The following is an 18562-nucleotide window of genomic DNA, read 5'->3' on the forward strand; positions in this document are numbered from 1 at the left end:
AAAAACAAAAATGGATGTCAGAAGAGACTCTGAAACTTGCCCTTGAGTGGCGAGTAGCTAAAGCAAATGGAAGAAATGACAAGATAAAAGAACTGAAGAGATTTCAAAGAGCAGCTCGAGAGAAGACAAAGTCAGTAATTATGATGAAATATGCAAAGACCTGGGGAGCTCTGGTAGCATAGTGCCTAAGGCACTTGACTGCTAACCAGAAGGCTGGAGGTTCAAAACCACCAGCCACTCCTTGGAAAGAAGGTTGGGCAATCTACTTCTGTAGAGATACTGCCTCGGAAACCCACAGAGGGGTCGCTATGAGTTGGGTCTGACTCAATGGCACATAACAACAACATCATGCAAAGACCTGGAGTTAAAAAAACCAAAAGGAAGAACGTTTGGCATTTCTCAAGCTGAAAGAACTGAAAAAAAAATTCAAGCCTTGAGTTGTAGTATTGAAAGATTCTATGGGCAAAATATTGAATGATGCAGGAAGCATCAAAAGAAGATGGAAGGAATACACAGTCACTGTACCAAAAACAATTGGTCGATGTTCATCATTTCGGAGGTGGCATATGATCAAGAACCAATGGTACTAAAGGAGGAAGTCAAAGCTGCACTGAAGGAACTGGTGAAGAAGGCTCCAGGAATTGACAGAATATCCACTGAGATATTTCAACAAACAGATGCTGCAGGCACTCATTGTCTATGCCAAGAAATTTGGAAGACAGATACCTGACCAACTGACTGGAAGAGATCCCTATCTGTACCCATTCCAAAGAAAGGTGATCCACAGATTGTGGAAATTATTGAGCAATATCATTAATATCACATGCAAGTAAAATCTTGCTGAAGATAATTCTAAAATAGCTGCAGCAGTATACTGACAGGGAACTTCCAGAAATACAAGCTGGATTCAGAAGAAGATGTGGAACAAAGGATATCATTGCTACTGTCAAATGGATCTTGGCCGAAAGCAAAGAGTACCAGAAAGATATTTAGTTGTGTTTTGACTATGCAGAGGCATTCTATTGTGTGCATGATAACAAATTGCAGATAACATTGAGAAGAATGGGAATTCCAGAACACTTAGTTGTGCTCATGAGGAACCTGTACACAGAACAGGAGTTTGTCGTCTGAACAGAACAAGGGTATACTGCATGGTTTTAAATCAGGAGTGCATCAGGGTTGAATCCTTTCAACATACTTATTCAATATGTATGCTGAGCAAATAATCCAAGAAACTGGACTATATGAACAAGAGCATGGCATTAGGATTGGAGGATGACTCATTAACAATCTGCGATATGCAGATGACACAACTTTGCTTGCTGAAAGTGAGGATAACTTGAAGCACTTACTGATGAAGATTGAAAACTATAGTTTGCAGTATGGATTACACCTCAACATAAAGAAAATGAAAATCCTCACAACTGGACCAATAAGCAGCATCACGATAAATGGAGAAAAGATAAAAGTTGTCAAGGATTTCATATTACCTGGTTCCACAATCAACACCAATGGAAGCAACAGTTAAGATATCAGACAATATATTGCCCTGGGCAAATATGCTGCAAAAGACCTCTTTCAAGTGCTGAAGAGCAAAGATGCCTCTTTGAAGACTAAGGTGCACCCAACCCAAGCCATGGTATTTTCAAGCGCCTCATTTGCATGTGAGAACTGGACAATGAATAAGGAAGAGTGAGGAAGAGTTGGTGCTTTTGAGTTGTGGTGTTGGAGAAGAATGCTAAGAGTACCATGGACTGCTAAAAGGACTAACAAATCCGTCCTGGAAGAAGTGCAGCCGGAATGCTCCTTGGAAGCAAGAATGGCTAGACTTTGTCTCACCTACTGTGGTCATGTTGTCAGAAGGAACCATTCCCTGGAGAAGGGTATCATGCTTGGTAAAGTGGAGGGTCAATGAAAAAGGAGAGGGCCCTGAACGAGATAGACTGACACAGTGGCTGCAGGGATGGAGTCAGGTATAGCAAGGATTGTGAGGTGGCACAAGACCGGGCAGTCTTTCACTGTCCAGTTGGAGCTAATTCGACAGCACCTAACAACTTAAAATATTACACGGTTCTAATAGCAAAATTGTACTATAAAAGCAGCAGTCTACATGTAGTAAAAGATAAAAACATACTCCAAATAGTATATTTAAGACTATAGAAATCCTACAACTGTTCAAAGACAGCTTCCTAATGTATGAATGACATTTCTTCGTAAAGTTTGTTTCCAAGTCAGCTATTTGGACTTCCTACTAAAATAAGCTGTAAAAGGCTGTGTTTCCAGAATGACTCACAAAAGCTTAGGGCAGTATATGTGTCAGCACTTGAACTTGGAAATCAGACACCAGGTTTGAGCTCAGGGATCCTCCCCGACTTCCTTATATGCCCTTGACCAAATTACTAAAAATCCATTATGCCTCCGTTTTCTCGTATCTGGGAGATACAAGATCCTAACATCCATTTTTTTTTTTAGGGAGGGAGCAAGGGAGATGAGAAGGAAATGAGATGATCTTGAGCACTCAGTACAGAAATTAACTGAATAAAGATAAGCTTTTATTCTGTAACACATATAAACTATGGTAGTATAGACTCCAATCATTGTTTCTACATGAAAACTCTCCAGCATCTGTACTGAACATTTGTAAGTTTCACAATGAAACACAGCTGTCATAAAACTCTTACAACAGTGTACTGAAGAATTTTTCATTCCGTAATATTTAGCTGCACATTTTTAGACAAAATTTTCTTAACAAAATTTCTTGTTACCCATTTATTATAAAACCTTTAGTAAAATGCATACATTCTGAGTTTTTATTTCAAGTTTAAGAACACTGTTTAGAGTGAAGGAGCTCTGGTGGTGGTGTGCCTAAGGCATGTGAGTGCTAACCAGAAGGTTGACGGTTCAAACCCACCAGCTGCTCCACAGAAGGAAGACTGGGCAATCTACTTCCATAGATATTTACCACCTCGGAAACCCAAAGGTGGTCGCTATGAGTTGGAATTGACTCGATTGCAGGGAGTTTGGTTTTGGTTTTGGTTTGGCTGGAATGAGCAACAAACTAAAACCATGTTTTAAAAAGTCTAATTACTGTTTTTTAATCAGTTAGCTTATGACTTTGAAAATGACAAATGAAATAAGACCACTACCTTATCTGTCTGTCCTGAGTGAAGGTGGTGACCGCAGCACTCTGGGCACTGTTTTGTGGCATACTAGATGGAATCTGGACCATGCTTCCTGTGGCTGGCTGAGAAATCACCATAGTGTTATACAGTGGGGCTGTGAGAGTGCTCTGTGTCTGACTGGGAAGTGATGTTTGTTGATTGTGCCCACTCAGTACATTTTGTTGACTCTGCTGGAAAAGAAAAGATTTTATATCAATTGACGAAAATTTACCCAGAAAGTATCACTTCTTCTATTCACTTTTCTAACAACAGTTGGCCTGACAGAGAACGAAGTGGCAAGATATATTATTCTAGAAGAAATCTAACTACAAAGGAATGACTTGTGGTTACTGAGAAGGAAACAGTCTTGAATACGTTGCTGGAAGACAATCTATGACTCTTAGAAAAAGAGGAAAATATTAATGGGGAAATATTCGTGAAAATTTTGTTGCATGTTTGGAGTGGCAGGTTATTAGACATTTTTATGTATTTCATGTAAAGCCTTGGGACTTGTAGTCACAGATGTGTATTAATTATCAAAATAATCAGGAGTATTTGCTAAACCATCACTGGCCCAATATTCTAACATGTTTCCTCGTCAGCTTCTTTGCAAGGCAAACCTTTTTAACATATAAAAGTAGTCTATAAATTATAAGAAACTGGTATAATTGAGACTAGACCTGTTAAACAAATTGCAACCTTTTTTAAACATAAAAATATTGAAAGCATTTGCCATTCAACATTAACGTAATTTTTCACAAATTATTTTGACAATTATTCTCAATATTGTACTTTCTAATTACTATTAAAATGTAAAATATAGTATTTTTCAAGCTAGAGCTTTGTTTTTATTTTAGCAATGGTGTACATTTCAATCACTGAATTCTTCACAGCCCATTACCTGTGTAGATGGACTCTGTAAAGTCTGCTGTTGTATCATGTGCTGACTCGTACCAATATGTCCAGTGTTCACTCCACTTTGAATCTGGTTAGTAGGAACAACCTGGCTTTGCATATTTATAGGTGTGAGTTGTTGGATGTTAGATGAATTTCCAGAAGAAAGTTGAACAGAACCAAAATTCAATCCAGGGGTGGACTGTTGTAAAAACATCTTTTAAAACAAAGATTACATTAAAATGAGCTTTGTAGATTAATTATTGAGTAAAACGTGAAATTCATTCTTCTAGTGATTCTTAACCTTATTGTGTTTCAAACTATTAGAAAAAGTTTTTTAAATTTCAAAATCTCTGTTTGAGCATTTTACATTTTGGGGACTGTTTGTTGTATCAGCTAGCACTACCCTTACTAGCATTACCCCAGGATGAACATAAGCTCATGCTGTGGCTCTACCACTTACTGGAAGGTCTTACTCAAAAGGCCTGTGGACTGACAGCATCTGTAATACCTATCATTTACACTTTATGGTTTTAGGTAGAAGTAGTTTTCATCTACCAAAGTCCTAATCTCCTCTGATAAGATAATCAAGATGAAACTTTAGACTTGCCTGGTTAGCTGACCTAATAATACGAATTTCAATCATATCTACTATGTCCTGGTATTTTATTAAAACTACTACTGATGAAAATTTTACACATTCTAATCTAAATGTACCTAAAAAAGTTTATGTAAAACAATCTTTTATTTTGGATTTCCATTTATTAAAAACAACTGTTAAAAGATGATTCCATTAAGCTGGAGAAACAAGGATACTGATGGGAACACTCTTGTAAGTGAATTACTATAAAGACTGTAAAGCAATCACACTGAATGTATTAAAATTTATTGAATTGTCAAATATGAAAGGTCAATTTTCCTAAGAAACCAAAATATGGATATGAGATTGTAATTGTTTTTTATAGAAATGTAGGAATCACTTTACCTGCAGTCCCTGACCATGAACCATCTGAAGCTGTTCTTGAATTTTTCTTAGTTCTTCTTGTTGCCGATGAATATTTGCCTCTATCATGCGTGTTCGTTGCTCCAACTGGTCTTTCAGATGCTGCATGGCTCCTAATTGAGCTGAAAACTGAAACTGACATACCATGTGTGGAAAAAGTATAGCATATTTTAGAACTCCTCATAACTGTACAGTGTGGGAAGCAAGCAATATATCATGAGTTAAGAATGTTATGCCAATTATCAGTGTATTGTTTCTCAGCTGGATTCTCAAATCTAATCATCTTCGTTCTGCTTTTATGATGCTGGAGCTGGATCCTATAAATATTTCTTCTTGCCAGCGGGCATAAATTTAACCATCTCAGTAGAGGGCACTTGGGGGATCTACAAGAGGAAGAGACTTTCCTTCCTTGTTCTGGTACTTTTCCTTCTTGTTCTTATGGCATGGCTGCCAGTGGCAGTTTTCCCAGCAAGTGTCATCAGCACCCCAGCAGGTGACTTTCCAGCAAGTCTCACTGGCATCCTAGTCCTACTGCTCTCCATTGGCTTCCTAGAAAGTTTTGCCAGCACTCCAGCAGGTGGTTTCTTGTTCTGCAGCCCCTGCCTGTGGTACCTCAGTGAACTTCTGTCATTTGGGCAGGAAGGGGTGGGTAAGTAAGCTTTGGAGGTAGGAGAATTTTCTGTTTATTCCTTCCTTGGGTACTCTCTGTCTTATAGTTTGTGGCTGCAATCTATATGCATCATTCCTGTATTCTTTAGAGTTCTCTTTACTCTTCTTAGTAGTTAATTCTTATTTACCAGTTAATAATTTTTTACATTAGCTCTGGTGGTATAATGCCTAAGGCACTTGACTGCTAACCAGAAGGTTGGCAGTTCAAACCCACCAGCCACTCCTTGGAAGGAAGAGTGGGCAATCTACTTCTGTAGAGATACCACCTCAGAAACCCAAGGAGGGGTCGCTATGAGTTGAAAATGACTCGACAGCAGTGAGTTTGGTTTTTGGTTTTCTGTTCAAATTTCTAGTGTAGCTTCTGGCTTTTGACCCTGAGTGCATCTTGACTGATACAAGTATACCTAGAGTTAGAGAACATAAACTCATGTTGTGGCTCTGCCACTTACTGGGACAAGCTACTTAACTTCTCTAAGCCTCAGTTTATCTGTGAATAAACCAAAGCCAAATCCACTGCTATCAAGTTGATTCTGACTCATAGCTACCCCTCCATTGGGTTTCCAAAGCTGTAAATCTTTATGGAAGTAGCCTGCCTCATCTTCCTCCCACACAGCACCTGGTGGGTTTGAACTACTGACCTTGTGGTTAGCAACCAACTGTCTTACCCACTAGGCTACCAGAGCTCCTCACCTGTAAAATGAAGCTAATAAAAGCACCAACTCCACGGGGTTATTGTGAGGTATTACATTTATTAATGTATTAGGATGAACCATTTCAAATTGCTAGTAATTGACATTTTTTACCTAGATTAACAGCAGTTTCATACAGTTCAAATGAATATATAAAACCCCTAAAGAGCTCTAGTAGTGTAGTGCCCAAGGCATTTGACTGCTAACCAGAAGACTGGCAGTTCAAACCTACCAGCCACTCCCCAGAAGGAAGGCTGGGCGATCCATTCCATAGTGATACTGCCTCGGAAACCCAAGGAGGGGTCGCTGAGTCGAGGGCAGTGAGTTTGATTTTGGTTTGAGTACAATGCCTGGCACATAAGAGCTCAAAAAAAGTTTGTCATTATTTTATTATTCTTCATTAAAATTGCAGTGAAAACTATACCTTATCATATAAAGCACACAAAATCTACCCTAATTACCTGCTTTCTCACTCTCTATCTGCTACTTTATGTGGTGATAATGGGTCACAGATGGTGGATATGGAGGAATAAAAAAACAGCTTCTCCAGTAGCTACATTTCTACTCTTTAACAAAGGGAGAAGCAGCCAGACCTCCAGTTACAGTTATTCCTCATATCAAATTTTAACATTCCCAGAATATCCTCTACATGTATATCAGTAGAAGTGCCCAGAGTGATAAAACAGAGATAACCAACCATAATATTTTCACCTAAAACTGTTCTCAGACAAATACAGAATAAAGATTTTAAGGACTAAGCAATTATGAATGAATAAATAAATGCATAAATGAATGAATAATAACAAAGTTATTTTACTTCCAGCGTTTTTATTATTACTTATTTTTCTTTGTTTTATCTGAGTCATAATCAGCTCCTATTTTTACTGGTTGTACACTTTTGATGATTCATGTCTTCAATCTATACAGGCTCACTTAACACATTTCCATAAATGGTCAACCATAAGTACACAGGACATAGTATAAGAGGACCAGAGTTTTGCCTTAGTGGAAATCTGTCTTAATCTTAAAATAGTATCCTATGATGAGTTCATTTAAAAGTGAGAAATGCCTCCCAAAATCTTTTTTACTTCGTCTCCAAAAGTTTGTACTGAGGACAGTGAGTATTACTTTTGAAGGCATACAAATCTGGCTTCTGGAGTTGACAATAACTATACTATATCATATATTAGACTATACTACAAGTTTAAGAAAAGATTACATATTTAACACCTCAGTTCTCTTATGCCTTTATTTATATCAGTAAAAATGTTATCTTTATGTTACATAAATGTATTTTTATTATAACTAAAGTTAATTGCACTTTTGGATAAAAATGATACTGTCATAGTTTAAAAGATACAAAATGATTTCTATTAAATACAAATTAGAGAAGAGAAACAAAAAAAGCAGCAGGATAAGTGGAAAAGAAGTCACAGAATTAAGAGGCAAAGCAGTTGGCCTTCCCTCTGGACAAGATGAGATTTGAATACTTCCTAACATTTTTGACACAGTAGCCATTATTTATTTTGCTTTAAAATGAAATATGAAACTATTCCTTTAAAATGTTAAGAAATACTCAGTATTCAGAGATTAATGAACTAATAATATTGAAAGTATGTGTATCTCTAAATATTTATATAAAAATTCTGTTAACACTTCAGAATAAACAGGATTTGAGGACTCAATGTTATAAAAACTTGTGAACGAATACAACATTTAATAAAGCAGTGCTGTTAAAGATCTTACATGACATGTAATACGTTGTTAGTAATCAAGATTATGACGTTTAGGTGACTTATTATCAGTGCATTTGTACAAGTGTCATATTATATAACAGTTTAAATTATGTATGTATAATTTAAACAATAACCATATAATGTTATTTTAGAAAGACAGTATTTTTACTCACTGTTAACTATTATTATATAAAATCAGGATACTGCTAAGTCAAGGTATATTTAATGCCAGATAAGGCAATCAGAAAATTTTATATTACCTTTACTGCTATTCAGCAGTATTTTTATGTATTTGAGGCATTAAGTGGATTCAGATTTACAAACTGGAAAACTATGATCAAAAATGACTTATGTCACTTTTGTAGCATTTCTGATTTTTATATTTAGGCCTCCTTTAGGACTCAGGCCACATGACAATTTTTCTGAAAAGTTTTCTTTTACTTCCTCCAACAACAAGTGAGGGGCTATCTCATGTGTTTACATCTCAGCCTATATACCTCTATCATGCACTATATACGTTATGTCATTCTTTCTAGATATAATAATCTGTTTAAGTACAGATATTAAAATCTTATTCATCTTTGTATTGTCAACACCTATAATATCTGACACATACAAGGAACTCAATAAAAGTCCTACATATGAACAAATGAATGAATATATGACTAAAGTTACTCAATTCTTTCAATATCCAAAGGAAGAACAAAATGAAGCTGTATTTTATCTTCAGTATCATTAGGTCTACAGCATTTCTCAATAGGGAGTTGTTGTGGTAGATCAAGCAGGACAATTTTTTGTTGTACATTTAGCATCTCCAGTCCCTGCCAGTGTCACTCCATAATCATTACAACAACCACAAATGTCCCCAAATAGGCTAAATGCCCCCCATTGAGACTCAACACTTCTAAAACCATATTATAAAGAAATCTATATTAGCTTAAAAGCAATTTATCATTTTAAAATACTCAACTCAAACAAACAAACAGTCAAAAAATACCTGGGACATGCCTTGTGGAATTGGTAAATTTGCAGCTTGAGACATCACTGGCTGTGTTAATGACTGACCAACAGACTGGGAATTTATGGACTGGAAACAAAATAAATAACACTGGAATGATGATTGTTCCCATATGTGTGCACTTCTACCAGAAACATCAACACGGTACTTTTATCACTGAGCTTTTAAGTATAGGTATGTCTCTCCATCTATACTGGAAAGGCCTATTTCTCATTTATATTTTTAATCTTCCAAGGCACTTACCACAGTACCTTACATGGGCTCCTCAATATAAGTGGGCTGAACTTAATTGAATGTGATTGGTATTTGAATTTACATATAAAATTCCTCTAAATTATTAGCTTTTCACAGTTGGATTTTTTTTTTTTAACCTGAAAAATAATTAAAAGGACTGATATCTATGACAGCTATTTCACACAAAAAACAAGATCATGATTAAATGTTGTATATTAACAACCAACCATTTTGATCTTTATAGAAAGGAAAAATGGATAAATGGGATTCTGTAGATTTTTTCCCCACTATTAGTAAATCTTTAATGAGAAGAACGTTAACTGAAGAGTTACCTGACTACTAAACGATGACCTCCGCTGTGCCATCTTCTCGTGACCTGGTAAATGCTGTCTGGGAGGAGTGCTCGTATCCGTCTGGATCTTTGTTGGTGTCGCTGGGGTCAACAAAAACAGAACCACCATGAAGTACTTTTAAAATACAGTTTTGAAAGATTAATTCCAAAATGCACTTCAATGAATAAAAAAATGGTTATTTTTCTAAATCATTCAATAAAAGTGAATTCCACTATAAGATGATTCCTTTTAATTTATAATTATTTATAATATAAATTATATTATCATTTATATAATACAAATTGTTATTTAGTATATGTAAAAATATATTATTGTGGTGAAAATATACACAAGACACTCTCCAATTCAACAATTTCTACATTTATCAGTGCTATTAATTACATTCTTCATTTTCTGTCTTTGGTAAGGGCAAAGAAAATACATGAAACGGGAAAACTTTAAACATAAAAACGACTGCTAATTTAATGACAATTATGAAAGTTTTCATAAAGACAACACAGTAAAACTTTCAAAAAAGCAAACATATTTAAAAGAATATTCATTGGCTTTATCAGTAAAAAAGGAATAAACAGTTTGTCTTTCATTTTGAGGGATAATCAAAAACAAATTAACAATACCAACATTATTGTTGGATGCCGGCAAGTCTATTCCAATTCAAAGTGACCCTATATGACAGAGCAGAACTGCCCCACAGAATTTCCTAAGTGGTAATCTTTTTTTTTTTTCCACTTTGATTGTGGTGAAAACATCCACACCAAGACATTCACCAACATAATAACTTCCACGTTTATAGCTCAGGGACACTGATGATATTTTTCATGTTGTGCCACCATTTTATTCCTATTCTTTTCTAAAATATCCCACTACCATTAGCATAAACTCAATGCCTAGGCTGTAATTTTTATGGGAACAGATCACCAAATCTCCCATGGAGTTGCTCATGGGTTCAAACCATCAACTTCTGGTTAGCAGCACTTAACCACTGCACCGTAAGGGCTTCTTCAAAATCATCCTAACAGCTGGCAGCAATAGGATTTGAACCCATGATCCCAAAGAGACTAGAGACTTAACCCAGGACCTGGGGACAACTCAGCCACACTACCAATATTACTATTTACATATTTTATAGCACACTTGATAAAACTTAATTCTTTGCTAAATGTCAGCACTGTGCCTCCTAACTACCTGAAAGGTTAATATATTTCAGAAATATAAACATTTGCAATTTTAAGGAAGCATTTGATAAAAAACGCTGCTATCAGTTAACACAAACAATTCAGAAGCACTCTCTTTAAAGGAAGTCTGCTTTCAAGTTAGGATACTCACAGGAAGGGTCTGAGACTGCTGTGTGAGATGATTTTCTTGAGCTCCTGGAGGAAGCAGAAGGGGTTGGGCTGTGATCAAACCTTTCCAAAGCTTCCTTGAGACTGACTGTGTTTATACGATTATCAGACCCAGAATCTTGGCTCTAAGGAAACAGAGTAAAATGTTTACTTGTTCAGTTCAGAGATTTCCATATTAGCAATACTGCTTTTACAAAACAGTGCAAAGGTACCTGTGCATATGCTATGTAAGAATTGAAAATTTATTTTTAATAGCCAGAAAGTTTTGCCTTCTTTCTCTACTTGAAGAAACAACAAAATAAAGATTAAGCTTTAGTTTAGTACAAGGTGCACTGCTCATCTTTGGAACTTCAGTGCTGACTGCTCATAATCTTCCCCTTTACTCCCAACTCCAAGCTTTCTCCAAAATTTCAATATTCATATGGACCACTCATCCAACATTCTCTCTTGGCCTCTTAGCTTTGTTTTTTCTTTGAACCCCTCCTCGCCAATAATTTTTCTTCTATTTGACCTCAGTCATTGAACCTGCACACCTTTTTCTCATCATCAGATACTGTAACACTTTCAAAAGCACAAATTAAAATTCCACTTTAAACTATGAGGTCCCCATGAATTTTAAGTGATTTGATGGCAACAGGTTGGTGGTTTTTTTTTTGTTTTTAAAACCATACTTTCCTATCCTTCTAGCTCACTTTCTTAAGTGTCTTGTTGTTGTTGTTATTACATGCCGCCGAGGCAGACCTGACTCCCAGCGACCCCTCCTTGGGTTTCCAAGGCAGTATCACTACGGAAGTAGATTGCCCAACCTTCCTTCCATGGAAGTATCTTCTTAGAAATAGTTTTGTTGCTGTTGTTAGGTAATGTTGAGTTGATTCTGACTCATGGTGACCCAATGTACAACAGAACAAAACAATGCTCAAAATTGTTTCTATGTTTGAACTACTGTTGCAGCCATTGGGTCAATCCATCTTATTGAGGAGCTTCCTCTTTTTTGCTGGTCCACGACCAAACATTATGTCCTTCTCCAGGGATTGATCTTTCCTAACAACATGCCCAAAGTATGTAACTTGAAGTCTCACCATCCTTGTTTCTAAGGAGTATTCTGGCTGCACTTCTTCCAAGACAGATGTATTCATTAACGGACACTCAAAACAGCAGCAACACTTAAGTTCTGGTGGGCTCACTTTTCCACTTTTCACAGTAACTCTATACCTATTCCACTTTTCTTAAACCTTTGGATCCATCTCTCTCTGGCGACACACTTACGTTATGCTTGCAGTTAACACTTTCCCACCACCAAATATATTAACCTGCTTTCTAAAATAGCAGGTATACAAATATATTCTGATTCACTGCCATCAAGTTGATTCTAACTCACAGTGACCCCAAATGGGTTTCCAACGGTGTAAATCTTTACCAAAGCAGACTGTCTCATCTCTCTTCCCTGGAGCAGCAGTGGGTTTGAACCACTGACCTCCTGGGTAGCAGCCAAATGCCTTAAACCACTATACCACCAGAGCTCCTTACTAATATATTGTTGTTGTTGTTGTTTTGCCGTTGAGTCGGCCCCGACTCATAGCGACCCCTCCTTGGGTTTCCAAGGCAGCATCACTACGGAAGTAGGATTGCCCAACCTTCCTTCCGAGGAGTGGCTGGTGGGTTTGAACCGCCAGCCTTCTGGTGAGCAGTCAAGTGCCTTAGGCACTATGCTACCAGAGCTCCTACTAATATATTAGTATATACTAATATAGTCATCTTTTCTTTCCTCACTATTATAATAGAGGAAATGTTCTATATTAAAAGTCTTGTACATGCAGCAATGAGTAAGAAAGAAATAATATACCTGCTCTTTGAGGGAAGCTTACATAAAAGGGAGAATGGTAATGCAGGCATAAAAAAGCCCACTGCTGTCGAGGTGATTCTGATGCACAGCAACCCTACAGGACAGAGAAGAACTGTCCCATAGGGTTTCCAAGGCTGTAATCTCTATGGAAGCAGACTGCCACATCTTTGTACTGTGGAGTGGCTGGTGGGTTCGCACTGCCGACCTTTCAGTCAGCAGCTGACTGCTTAACCACTGTGTACCATGGCTCCTTAATCTGTATGCACACATATGTGCTTATACATCTGTACACCTACACATAAATGAACAATATAATTTCAAAGTTACTTATGCTGTGAAGGGGGGAAAAGGTGATGTGGCAAAATGCTTTATCTCCTGCATCCTAATTGCCTTTCAGCTCTTCATATCCTCTATTTTATTTCCATCTCCCATTCCTTTCCAGCTCCTGAAATCCTTCAGCCTGCTTTGGTGTCCATAATGAGCAAAATCCTCTGTATTCTCAACCTCCTCTCAATATTCATTCACAGGCCTGATGTATTTAATTAAAATCCAGATCTCCCCTGAAGGTACCATTTTTCTCATTGGTCTCTAAAGTGTTGGCTCTTTTCTCTCACACAAACCTACAGGTGGGATAGAAGTCCTCTGAATTTTGTTTCTGGACTATTTCTCCTTCCTTTTTCCTTCCCCCAAACTCACAGCTCTGAATCTCAAATCTCTGTATTATGTAACTCATGGTCTCTACTGCTGCAGTCATTTATGTACTCTTGGTCATTCCCCACTAAGAATTTGAATTAAAATTCTAGCTCCTGGTTTAGGATTACTCTCACTAATTCTTAATTCTAAGGTTATAATATTCACATTATAAGCCATGTCTCTCCCAAGCGGTGGGAAAGAGGCAGTGATCTATGTAAGGGGAGGGTGAGGAGGGTGGAAAGGTTTTGAACAGCTAAGGGAGACAAACTTGTCCATCAGTATGTCCTACTGTGGTGGTGTGTTGCTGTGAGGCTTGAGGCTGTGTCACCAGTGTCTCAAACTCAGCAGGGTTGCACATGGTGCACAAATTTCAAAAGCTTACTGACTGAGACAGACCAGGAACAAGGAGGAGGCCATCTACTTCTCAAAGAATTGGCCAGGGAAAACCTTATGAATAGCAGAGAAACACTGTCTAATATATTACTGTGCAACTTTATGAATAGCTCGAAAACACTATCTGATACAGCGCAGGAGAATAAGCCACTTAAGTCGTAAGGTCGGAAGGCTCTCAAAATAGGGCTGGAAAAGAGCTGCATGATCAGAGTAGAACAAGGCTTAATGATATGGATAAGGTAAAGCTTTCGAGACCTCCATTTGCTGAAGTGGCACAACTCACATTGAGGAGAAACAGCTGCAAACATTCATTATTAATTGGAATATGCATTGTATGAAGCATAAATCTAGGAAAATTGTCAAAAATGAAATGGAGTGCATAAAGATTGATATCCTAATGAAATGGAGTGCATAAAGATTGATATCCTAGGCATTAGTGAGCTGAAGTGGACTGGTTTCAGCCATTTTGAAAAAGACCACCATGTGGTCTACTATGCTGGGGATGACAATTTGAAGAGGAATGGCATGGCGTTCATCATCACAAAGAATGTTTCAAGACCTGTCCTGAAGTACAATGCTGTCAGTGACAGGATAATATCCATACACCTACAAGGAAGACCAGTTAATATGACTATTATTCAAATTTATGCACCAATTACTAAAGCCAAAGATGAGGAAATTGAAGATTTTTATCAGCTACTGCAGTCTGAAATTGACCGAACATGCAATCAGGATGTGTTAATTATCACTGGTGACTGGAATGCAAAAGTTGGAAACAAAGAAGAATCACTGGTAGTTGGAAAATTTGGCCTTGGTGACAGAAATGAGACTGGAAATCTCATGACAGAATTTTGTAAGACCAATGACTTATTTATTGCAAATACCTTTTTTCAACACAAATGGCGGCTATACATGTGGACTTCAGCAGATGGAATACACAGGAATCAGACTGACTACATCTGTGGTAAGAAGCGATGGAAAAGCTCAGTATCTTCAGCCAAAACCAGGCCAGGAGCTGATAGTGGAACAGATCATCAACTGCTCATATGCAAGTTCAACTTGAAGTTAAAGACAGTTAAAACAAGTCAACAAGAGCCAAAATATGATCTTGAATTTATCTCTCCTGAATGTAAAGACCATCTAAAGAAAATATTTGATACACTGAACACCAATGACCAAAAAACAGAAGAATTGTGGGATGACAGCAAGATGACATGAAGAAAGCAAGAGGTCACTGAAAAGAGGAAAAGACCAAAATGGATGACAGGAGAGACTCTGAAACTTGCCCTTGAGTGGAGAGTAGCTAAAGCAAATGAAAGAAATGACAAGATAAAAGAGCTGAACAGAAGACTTCAAAGAGCAGCTCGAACAGACAAAGCCAATTACTATAATGAAATGTGCAAAGACTTGGGGTTAGAAAACCAAAAAGAACACGCTCAGCATTTCTCAAGCTGAAAGAACTGAGGAAAAAATTTAAGTCTCAAGTTGCAATACTGAAAGAACCCATGGGCAAAATATTGAATGATACAGGAAGCATCAAAAGAAGACGGAAGGAATACACAGAGTCTACTGTACCAAAAAGAACCAGTAGATCTTCATCCATTTCAGGAGGTGGTATATGATCTAGAACCAATGGTACTGAAAGAAGAAGTCGAAGTTGCACTGAAGGGATTGGCGAAGAACAAGGCTCCAGCAATTGACGGAATACCCATTGAGATGTTTCAACAAACAGATGCCCCACTGGAGGCACTTACTAGGTTATGCTAAGAGATTTGGTAGACAGCTGCCTGGCCGACTGACAGGAAGAGATCCATATCTGTACCCATTCCAAAAAAAAGGTGATGCCACAGAATGTGGAAATTATCAAACAATATCATTAATATTGCACGCAAGTAAGATCTTACTGAAGATAATTCAAAAACAGTTGCAGCAGTATACTGACAGAGAACTTCCAGAGGTGCAAGCTGGATTCAGAAGAGGACGTGGAACAAGGGATATCATAGCTGTTGTCAGATGGGTTCTGGATCAAAGCAAAGAATACCAGAAAGATGTTTACTTGCATTTTATTGACTACGCAAAGGCATTTGATTTGTGTAGATTTTAACAAATTGTGGATGACACTGAGAAGAATGGGAATTCCAGAACACATGACTGTGCTCATGAGGCACCTGTACATTGACTAGGAGGCTGTTTTTCAAACAGAACAAGGGGACACTACAGGGTTTAAAATCAAGAAGGGAGTGTGTCAGGGTTGCATCCTTTCCCCAGACTTATTCAGTGTGTATGCCGAGCAGATAATCCAAGAAACTGGACTATATGAAGAAGAACGTGGCATCAAGATTGGGGAAAGAATCATTAACAACCTGCAATACACTGACAACACAATTTCGCTTGCTGAAAGTGAGGATGACTTGAGGCACTTACTAATGAAGATTGAAGAATACAGTCTGCAGCATGGATTACATCTTAATATAAAGAAAACAAAAATCCTCACAACTGGACCTATATGCACCATCACGATAATTGGAGAAAAGATTGAAGTTGTCAAAGACTTCACATTGCTTGGTGCTACAACTGATGCCAATGGAAGCAGGAGTCAAGACATCAGACAACGTATAGCACGGGGCAAGTTGGGTGCAGGGGACCTCTTTTAAGTGCTGAGGAGCAGGGATGTCTCCTTGAGGACTAAGGGGCACCTGACACAAGCCATGATATTTTCAGTCACCTCGTATGCATGTGAGAGCTGGACAGTGAATAAGGAAGAATGAAGAATTGATGCTTCTGAGATGCAGTGCTGGTGAAAAATGCTGAAAGTATCGTGGACTGCTAAAAGAACTAACAGATCTGTCCTGAAGGAAGTGCAGCTGGGATGCTCCCTGGAAGCGAGAATGGCCAGACTTCGTCTCACCTACTTTGGCCATGTTGTCAAAAGGAACGATCCCCTGGAGAAGGATGTCATGCTTGGTAAGGTGGAGGGTCGACGAAATAGGGGAAGGCTCTCAAGGAAGAAGGACTGACACAGTGGCTGCGACGATGGGCTCAACTATAGCAAGGATCATGGAGCTGGCACGTGACCAGGCAGTGTTTCATTCTGCTGTGCACGGGGTCACTATGAGTCGGATATGACTCGAAGGCACCTAACAACAACAACAAAAACAATATTCATATATCTAACAACATAATCTCTCTCTTCCTTGAGGCCTCTCCTCCAAAGATCTTGCACTTATCCTTGGGCACTCATCCTTTCAGATATACACTAGATCCTGTCATCACTAATAAGAACACACCTATAATCTCAATCTCAAATATCCCACTCTTTGACCCTCCTTTTCCATATTTCCTGCTCATTATCTTTCATATAACAACTCCAATAAATAATTCTTTGACTCCACTGGAACCTATAATACATTGATTCTACCCATTTTCACTCTTATTTTTATGTTTCCTTTCTCCTCTTCACCAGCTTAAATTCACAGTTAACCATTTTAATCACTCCCTTGCATATATTTTCAACTCGTTTGCTCCTCTTTCCCTTCATCACACTTTCTTGGCAAAATCCCAATCCCAGTTAAACTCAGCCTTTTACCAATTCCATATCTGCTCCTGAATAGTCAAATATGGTTGAAGAAACACAATATGGTAACTAGTCTCACTTTAAATTCATGACCAAGAACTTCAAGTGGGGCCTTAGTTCTCCTGCCACACACACTAAGATTTTCTAGTCCATTTGCTTTACTATCCTCTAGGTAACTATTTAACACCTGTCCCTTTCTTCTCAGTCTCCCAGCAACTCTGATCCTATCTTTACGTCTAGCTGGTAACTTGGCTTCCTATTCACTGAAGAGTATTGCTATAAGCTCTCACTACTACATCTATCTACCTACCAATATCTATATTCACATATTCTACCTTTCTTCATGTTACTATAGATCAGGGGGTCAGCAAACTTTTCTGTAAAGGGCTGGATAGTTAATATATTTGGCTTTGCAGGCAATATAGTCTCTGTCACAACTATTCAGCTCTTGTTATATAGCTCAAAAGCAGCCATAGAGAACATACAAACCAATGAGGTAACTGTATGCTAATAAAACTTTTATTTTGTGGACATGCAAATTTGAATTTGATATAATTTTCATTTGTCATGAAACATTCTTTACTTTTCTCCAACCACTTAAAAGTATCAAACTCATTTGTATCTTGTGGGTGTTTCAAAACCAGACTCGGCCTTCAGACCCTAGTTTGCAGATCCATACTACAGATGAATCATCTGTCCTCTGAGCTGAACATACCCTCTCACTTGCGGATTATATAGATGCTATCTTCTTTCAGCTACTCAGGAATAATGCTCTAGAATTTCTAATCTCAGACTCTCCCTTCACTTTTTCTGTGTTCATCAGACCCTTCTACAGTATTCAAAAATGCTAATGTTTATCCCAGGGAGCTCTGGTAGCATAGTGGCTAAGGCACTTGACTGCTAACCAGAAGGCAGGCGGTTCAAACCCACCAGCCACTCCTCAGAAGGAAGGTTGGGCA

At 37.9% G+C, this 18562-nt stretch overlaps 1 protein-coding gene across 1 annotated transcript in view; it reads right to left on the bottom strand.

Annotated features, from left to right (window-relative positions):
* Window positions 1-18562, bottom strand: part of CLOCK (clock circadian regulator) — a 76364-nt gene that overhangs the window by 4173 nt on the left and 53629 nt on the right. Inside the window, exons 13-18 of the mRNA XM_042781700.1 lie at window positions 11084-11225; window positions 9737-9837; window positions 9150-9239; window positions 5041-5193; window positions 4063-4272; window positions 3147-3352 (exon numbers count right to left, since the gene is read on the bottom strand). Coding sequence (XP_042637634.1) covers window positions 3147-3352; window positions 4063-4272; window positions 5041-5193; window positions 9150-9239; window positions 9737-9837; window positions 11084-11225 — 902 coding nt within the window. The remainder of the gene's footprint in view (window positions 1-3146; window positions 3353-4062; window positions 4273-5040; window positions 5194-9149; window positions 9240-9736; window positions 9838-11083; window positions 11226-18562) is intronic.

The sequence above is a fragment of the Orycteropus afer genome, unplaced genomic scaffold (assembly GCF_000298275.1).
Source record: "Orycteropus afer afer isolate SDZICR_OR568_19922 unplaced genomic scaffold, OryAfe1.0 scaffold00153, whole genome shotgun sequence".
Taxonomy (NCBI): domain Eukaryota; kingdom Metazoa; phylum Chordata; class Mammalia; order Tubulidentata; family Orycteropodidae; genus Orycteropus; species Orycteropus afer.